Source organism: Tasmannia lanceolata, unplaced genomic scaffold (genome assembly GCF_043159265.1).
Source record: "Tasmannia lanceolata isolate RefF3 unplaced genomic scaffold, GAP_Taslan_0.1 ptg000026l, whole genome shotgun sequence".
Lineage (NCBI taxonomy): Eukaryota > Viridiplantae > Streptophyta > Magnoliopsida > Canellales > Winteraceae > Tasmannia > Tasmannia lanceolata.
The window spans coordinates 459,154-467,408 of record NW_027518703.1 but is presented as its reverse complement, the minus strand read 5'-3'; the positions used below and the strand labels follow the sequence as shown (position 1 = coordinate 467,408).

At 36.8% G+C, this 8,255-nt stretch overlaps 1 protein-coding gene across 1 annotated transcript; it reads left to right on the top strand.

The window, feature by feature from the left end:
- LOC143858577 (transcription factor MYB30-like) lies at positions 1-2,868 on the top strand. Its single transcript, XM_077369245.1, has 3 exons — positions 1-189; positions 655-784; positions 2,261-2,868. Exons 1-3 carry the CDS (start codon positions 57-59, stop codon positions 2,709-2,711), a joined length of 714 nt encoding a protein of 237 aa, XP_077225360.1. The 5' UTR covers positions 1-56; the 3' UTR covers positions 2,712-2,868.
- Positions 2,869-8,255: the final 5,387 nt, after the last annotated feature.

Below are 8,255 nucleotides of genomic sequence, written 5' to 3'. Positions count from 1 at the left end.
GCTCTGAGGAGAGTTTTTGAGGTTGTGAGAGTTGGGTTTGGAGAGTGTTTTGAAAGATGGTGAGAGCTCCTTGTTGTGAGAAGATGGGATTGAAGAAAGGGCCTTGGACACCTGAAGAAGACCAAATATTGATAGTTTTTATTCAGAGATTTGGACATGGGAATTGGCGTGCACTTCCCAAGCAAGCCGGTAAATACAAAATCCCAACTGGGTTTATGTGGAAAAGTCCCAATCTCAAAGATACCAATTGTTTTATTTTATCAGATCAAGGAGAAAAAAGATTTGAGGATTCATATAGAAGAGAAAACCAAATTATTAGTTCACATGGTAGACTCAAAAAAAAAAAAAAAGTTTTCCTCAGTAGTCTTGAATCTTTGAACTTTCAATTCAATCCGTGACTTGCTCTTTGACAGATTTGTAAAAATTCATATATGATTTTCCTATAGAGATAAAGGTCTTTCTGTCTAACTTCAAGGATGTTTTTATGATATTTTCTTATAGAATTGATCCGTGTACTACTCTATTGGAAATAATAGCATTTTTTTCTTATATTTACTAGATCAAAAGTTGTCATTTCTAAGATGATAGAAAAAGAAAAGTAAAAACTTTTCGGAGAAACCCAAGATTTTTATTTGTCTTTCTTCTCATTTTCAGGTCTATTAAGGTGTGGGAAGAGTTGCAGGCTCCGATGGACGAATTACTTGCGTCCAGATATTAAACGAGGGGATTTCAGCAGAGAAGAAGAAGAAACTATCATCAAACTACATGAATTGCTTGGGAATAGGTACAAGCTGAGGCCAATTTCTGAATTCAATTAATCATTCTTTTTCTTCAAAACAAGGAAATTATGTGCGAAATTCAGCACAATTTCTCTTCAGAAGAAATTAGCTTATACCATCTTTAGAACTTTTATAACCATTATTTTCTGATAAAAACTTCAAAAATATTTGCATATTAGTGTATCAGAAAACGTAAAAATCACATCCTAGAAGATCATGCCTTGAATCCACAAGGAAAAATAGTGCAAAATTGGATCTATTCAAGACCAAATCTAACTTTGTTTTTGGTTTCAATGCAGTATGTATCAATCCCTCACTTCCAAAACCATAATTTAGCTGAATTAATAAATTTTATCAATTTATATTTAAAAAAAACCTAATGCACTTAAAACCCTTTATTTAAGCTTAGGCCTTTTTTGGATTGCAAGAAAAATATTTCTAATACATATTTTTTTCATGGGATTTATTTTTCTTTCCACGATTTAGAAGGAAATGATATGATTATGGTTAATTTAGAGGGATATTACCTTAAATTGAAGTCCCTCTCAAGTAAAAATTGAATAGAGTTGGCTCAAGTTGTCCTTCTGTGTAAAAAAGTATGAACTTTTATAAATATTTTTCCTAATTCCTTAAACAAGACCTCTTAAATAAAATTGAGTTCCCAAACCTAAAAATGACTAAGATATATATTTACTAAAAATAGTAACTAGACTGCAAATTTATAAGAGGAAAGTGTTTCTGAGCTCGAGCTCAGAAACTCATGTTGGCCACATTTTTGGGGTGATCCGAAGCATTCATTTGAAAAGCCCTTACATGGATAGGGTGCCTGCAAAAAATCACGTCCATAGGATCATCCTAATCCTTACATTTGTGGAGGGGAAAATGGGCAGATCTGGGGAGAAACAGTATCTGTCCATTTTTCCCTCCACTTATGGAAGGGATAGGATGAGCATATAGACCTGATTTTTAGTACCCACCCTATCCATGTAAGGGCCTTTCAATTGAATGGTTTGGATCATCCTAAAAAGTGGGCCCACATGAGCTTTCGACGCTGGAGCTCAGATAACTATCGGAGCTCGAGCTCAATAACACTTACTCAAGTTATATTTGTCTGAATTTTTGGCTCTCTGGCTTATATATATATATATATATATATATATATATAGAGAGAGAGAGAGAGAGAGCTAGCTGTCTCTAATCCTAATCTTAACCTGACACAGACATGAGGCACGTAAATTTTTTAATATTTTTCTGTTGGGAGTTCTAAAAATATTGGGATTATCTTGCTGAAATCCTAATGAAGAAATAAGCTGAAATCCTAATGAAGAAATTAGTTGAAATCCTAAAATTCTCATGTCATCTTTAGTCCAACAAATAAGAATTTTACCTCAAGTGGGTCTTCTTTTGCAATTACAAACCTCTTAAGCAACATTATGACTAAAATTAGCACAAATGTCTTACATTTCTTCTTGTATTTTCAGATGGTCTGCAATTGCAGCAAGATTACCAGGAAGAACAGACAATGAGATCAAAAACGTCTGGCACACCCACTTAAAGAAGCGCCTGAATCAAAATCTATCCACCCAAAGATCTGAATGTGACGCCCGCATGAAGAGAGAATCTAAACCGTTAAATTTTCTGAAATTTGAGAATTCCACCCAAATCCCAGTATCCCCACAACAATCTCCGAGCGATTTCTCGTCATCGGGCAATGATTCTTCTATTGTAACAAGCGAGAACAGTAACATGATCGTCAAAAACGAAGAATTTCATTATATCATTGATAATGTCTGCTCGGGAGTGGGAAATCCAGAGCATCAAATCCAAATCTCTCCTTTCCCCTTTGGAGAATTGTACAATGAGGATAGCATGGATTTCTGGGTAGATCTCTTAACTCAAGCTGGTGACTTGCCGGGGTTGCCTGAAATTTGATGGGTCTATGTCCTGTTTTTCATTATTGGTGGCAATTTTTTTCCCGGGAAAAGGATTTGATTACTTTCCCGGTTTTTGAAATTTGACCGTTGTGAAATCTGGTGGAATTTTGAAATAACAATGAGAAGAAAGAGTGATTGGGATTTTAGGTGGCTAATAGAGGTGCTTTGTTGAATTTGGATTCACCCCAAACCCACTTTCTAAGCTATGGTCAAATAATTCATTACTATAGCATTACCATTTAGCCAATTAAGTTGTGATTAGGGTTACAATAGTGCCATAGGTAGTATGCTATATACTCTTAAACACCATTCTTAAAAACTAGTAACAAAAGTGAAACTTCGGTGTATTTTCTTAAAAAATTAAGGTGATGTAAAACCTTTCTAGATATGATTATGGGATCTTCTCCACATGTTTTACATGAACTTTCAAGCATAAAAAGGAGAAAAGGGAAATGTTATGTCTCATGGAGGTCTTATAATGTGGTCTTATAATGGGGTTTCTAACAGGGTTTCTAGGGGCCGTTTGGATACATTGGACCTTAGAATTTTGGATTTCCTCAAAATCTTGGATGGAGACAGAGAGAAGGAGACTGTCCGTTGATTTCTGATTTCTCACCCTTCTTTCTGTCGAGCGAGAGAGTAGGAAATCGTCCCGTGTTTCCAGGTTTTAGAAACCTCAGGACTGGTGAGAGATTTTTAAAACCTAGATTTCTTACTTAAACTCTAGAATTTTACTCTGCTCTGAAACTAAAACTTGGATTCTAAAATCCATGTATCCAAACAGCCCGGTTGTAAGTTCCAACCACAACTCTTAATTTGATTGTGAATCCCATTCGTATTAAAAAAAATTAATACCTAACTTTTCATAATTTCTATTTAATGAACTACTAACAACAATTAATGTCTAACAAAACAATGCTATTAGCCTAAACAATTTTAGAAATTGAGCCTTCTAGCAGGTTGACTTTAACCTTTTACAAGTTTTGATCATCACATCAGTGAGATATTTTTTACTCTAACGGCCTATTGGTGGGAGCTTTAGTAAGAATTCGAGATATCAGGACCCAAAAACCCTGTGGCCCTCACCAGTTCTAGCCAAACACAATATTATTGTCTCTTCATCTTTGGCAGTAGGTCGCCCTGCAATCTCTAACAAACAGGGGTATTTATAGACCTCCCATGTTGTCTCCCTGCAACAGGGAATTCTCTCTCTCTCTCTCTCCCCGCCCTTGTTTCTTAACGGTCGGGCATCATATAATTTCTCTCATATGAGATGGGGAAGGAAGCACTGAATTATTGACATGAAGTGCCCAATTTAAACGTGGAAAATGTTTCTCTCTTTTTGGTTATTCCTCAAGAGCTTTATTTTTTGTGTGGCTATTCCTCAAGCATTTAACAACACACATCACCAAATCTGAAAGTATTACGCTCCCGCTCGCGTGACAACCTTTGCTTGGACGGTGGCAAAAAGAAAGAAAGAATTAATACATGTGACCAGCTAAAGAGAAGGCATGTCCCGCTGGCAAGCATGTGTACTGTGCAAGAAGAATCCTTAGCTTATCTTTTGGTGAGTTACCCTATTTCCTATCTTCTATATGGATGTGTGTTATTAAATGCTTTGGCATAGATCTCAAGAGTGGATCAAGAAAGTCATTCTTAATCGGCCTATGGTCCATTTGGTGAAGCGGGACAAATCATTGGGAAGCTAGTCCCTTTTGCTGTGATGTTGCATCTTTGGAAAGAAAAGAATAATCAAATACTCAATGACCCAAAGAGAGAATTAGGAAGATTCCTCCTAGACATCAAGATTGACCGTATAATTTGGGGAAGAGGAAGTAAACTCAAAGTCACATATGTCGGTTATGATATTTTAAAGGATTGGAGGACGATTGTCATGGAGAAGGTTGGCATAGAAAAGCCGAGAAATACCTTCTTGATAAAGGATCAACCACGATGTGGAACAAAACACCAAAAGAACGATGCAAAGACCACAATCACATAAGAAACACAAGATTTTACGTAGTTCGGCACTGCCTACGTCCACGGGAGAAGATTTTTCACTATTTCAGTCTAGGGTTACAAACTCTCTTCTTCTTGGCCACATTAGTCTGTTAGGACCATGTAAAATGCTAGAATACAAGACATTTGCACAACAATTGGAATGTCTAAAATTTCTTCGAAGTGAATTGCACGTTCTCTTGGATCAATCGAGTTCAAATTTGATGGAAGTTTCAAAGGTAACCCAGGTCGGATAGGATTGGGAGAATCTTTTGTAATTCGGATGGAGAAAAACTCTTATCGTTCTCTGGGCCTATGGGCATATGTGATGCAAATAAAGCAAAAGGCCGAGCTTTGCTGTGGGGATTGAAATGGTAATCAAAATCAAGATCGAACCATTCATCATTAAAGGCGACTCCTCCAACACAATCACCTGCGCTACTAGCAAATCTCTTGAATCTTGGAAGCTTGCTGATGTAATATCAGAAATAAGAGATCTAGTTGTTGTCATTAACCCAACACTAATTCATATGAGAAGATCAGCCAACGAGAAAGCCGACAAGCTTGCCAAAGAAGGGGCTGACATGGAAGGAGAAGGGGCTGACATGGAAGGAGAAGTACTTTTCACCACTAGCTAAATCATGTTGTTTTTGCTGATTTTATCTAGCAACCACTTATGGAGGGAGTTGAGAGGCTTTTCGCTAGTTTTAGTGAATTGTAATGCATCTTCTCTGTTTTGCCTTTGTTTACTGAGGTTAAGTAGTTAAAATTTTGTAGCCCTTAGGTGGCCTTTGGGTACTTGTTTGTGTTTGCATTGGGTGGGATTTCATGCCCCCTATGATATATTTCACTTTAGGCAATCAATAAATATTTTACCTTCCAAAAAAAATAAAAAATAAAATCCAAGCCTAGCAAACAGATGCAGGACAATACCTATTTTAGGAAGACTCCTACACTCCTAATGGGATAAAGGCTTTAGGAAAGATTTAGGGTTAGCACGGAAGACTCAAATGCGTAGGGGCCGTTTGGATACACGGATTTTAGAATCCAGGTCTTAGTTTGAAAACAGTGTAAAAGAGGGTCATGATCAAGCTACTAGTATGCTGTCCTGGCAGCATTTCTTGGATTTTAAGTAAGAAAACCAGGTTTTAGAAATATCTCTCGCATCCTGAGATTTCTAAATCCTGGAAACATGGGACGATCGCTATCTCTCTTGCTGTCAGAAAGAAGGGCTAGAAATCAGAAAACGACGGCTGCTCTCTTTTTTCTCTTGTCCCCCAACTACAAGTTGGAGGAAATCCAAGATTCTAAAATACGCATATCCAAATGGCCCCCTAAAGAACTAACCTAGGGCTAATTTGGCTCTAATTTTAATACGGAGCAGCAGCAATAACGAGACGTTAAATGCTTTCAATAATTAGAAAAATCACAATTAATAAGAAATAAACCTTATGCAAATTAATCAATAGCCAGTAACGAGAACTTGTCGCTTCAGTAACGAGAACTTGAACGGGTTCTTTCGCCATTGAGAGAGAGAAATGGGAGCAAAAGGTTTATGGAAAGGGAAGTTCTAAAATACGCGGAGTGCGCACACTACATTATATTGTTTCAAAGGTGCACAAGTTAGCTCTGGACGGGTTGTTACAAAAGATACGTGCTGAAGTGGATCATCAAATGAACGGTTTCGATCATCCTAACAAGTGGGGCCACTATACTTTTTTAAAACTTCACTCCAACACAGTTCGATATTTTTCAAATGGAAATGATATTCCTCTTAAATAAATGGTGTAGATCCTCTTCAAAAAATCTTCTCAAAGGACGGACAATTATTCTAGAGTATAAACAGAGGAATGATAAACTAAAGGATGCCCTTGCAAAAATCCATCCACAAGTGTACCCCTATTGGTCAGTGATAAATCAACCCTGTAATATCTTAAATCGACCCCATCTCTCTCTCTCTCTCTCTCTCTCTCTGCACTGCCCTGTATGGGGTCGATTTATCACTGCTATATGGATATAAATCACTGCAATAGTGTCTGTATCTCAATAAATATTTTAGTTAATCACTAGGTTATTGTAATCCTATTTATCTGTGGAGGAATCTTATTTGTGGAGGAATGATATATACAAGGTCACCTTGCAGAAACTGTAATACCCGGTCCCAAGTATTTGGGTAATTATCCTTATCAAAGTGAACATATGATTTTTTTTTATAATGGGTGTCATTATAAAAAATTAAGCCAAGATTAATTGTTAGAAATGGGTGTTAGTATCAAATAAAAGTTGTGAATTTTCTTTGATATGGGTAATAATATCAAATGGACTAAAGTTAAATTAGGAATCAAATATGCAATCATTTTCAATATTCAATCATAAGGTAACAATCATGTGCTATTATCATCAATGACTAAAGTTAAATTAGGAATCAAATATGCAATCATTTTCAATATTCTATCTTAAGATAGCAATCATTTCAATATTGAAAAAGAAAGAAATGTGTGGGATGTTTGGAACCTTACGAGACTACAACCTTCTTCTTCTTTTTTCTCTCCACTCTCTTCCTCTCATTGGATGAAGGTTAGTTGGTTAAATTAGGAATCAAATATGCAATCATTTTCAATATTTTATCTTAAGGTAGCAATCATTTCAATATTGAAAAAGAAAGAAATGTGTGGGATGTTTGGAACCTTGCGAGGCTACAACCTTTTCTCTCCACTCTACAACCTTTTCTCTCCACTCTCTTCTCTACAACTTTCTCACCACAACCTTTTCTCTCCACTCTCTTGCCTACAACTTTTTCTCTCCACTCTCTTCTCTCATTGGATGAAGGTTAGTTGTTGTGGGATTTAGAAAGGGGTGGTGTTGATGAAGGTTAGTAGTTGTGGGCTTTAGAAAGGGGTGGTGTTGATGAAGATTAGTTGTTGTGGGCTTTAGAAAGGGGTGGTGTTGATGAAGGTTAGTTGTTGTGGGCTTTAGAAAGAAGAAATATAGGTGTTGGATGTAGTTGTTGTGGGCTTTAGAAAGAAGAAATATAGGTGTTGGATGTAGTTGTTGTGGGCTTTAGAAAGAGGGAATATAGGTGGTGTTTGAGGCCATTGAGATGCTTGTAACTCTCCTACATTGGGATGCTTGTAACTCTCCTACAAGACCAAGTTCTACACCACTTTAGAACCATTGCAAAACAGTCCTAGAAGCCATTGCAAAACAGTCCTAGAAACCTCTGCAAATTGCTATTGCTGCCGGTAAATAAACTACTTTCCACCATCTTGTTGCCATAACCTTGTGTCCAAGAATCAAGGCCTACAAGACCTCATATTCCATCACATATGTCTTGAGATCAACTACGGTTGGGTGGATCTTCATCACGAATAATTGCCAAAATTCTGTAAGTTCATATTCTTGTCTTGAGATCAACTACGGTTGGGTGGATCTTCATCACGAATAATTGCCAAAATTCTGTAAGTTCATATTCTTACTCAGTCACCTTCTAGTTTCAGCTTTGCAAATTCCCTTCCTTGACAAGAACAAAAAGGAGGAAAAGAGT

What these genes read in the sequence shown, in the direction of transcription:
- LOC143858577 (XM_077369245.1), top strand. Translation starts at nt 57, where the DNA reads ATGGTGAGAGCTCCTTGTTGTGAGAAGATGGGATTGAAGAAAGGGCCT. An exon ending in TGCACTTCCCAAGCAAGCCG is followed by an intron (nt 190 to 654) that starts GTAAATACAAAA and finishes TCTCATTTTCAG; the next exon opens with GTCTATTAAGGTGTGGGAAG. An exon ending in CATGAATTGCTTGGGAATAG is followed by an intron (nt 785 to 2,260) that starts GTACAAGCTGAG and finishes TTGTATTTTCAG; the next exon opens with ATGGTCTGCAATTGCAGCAA.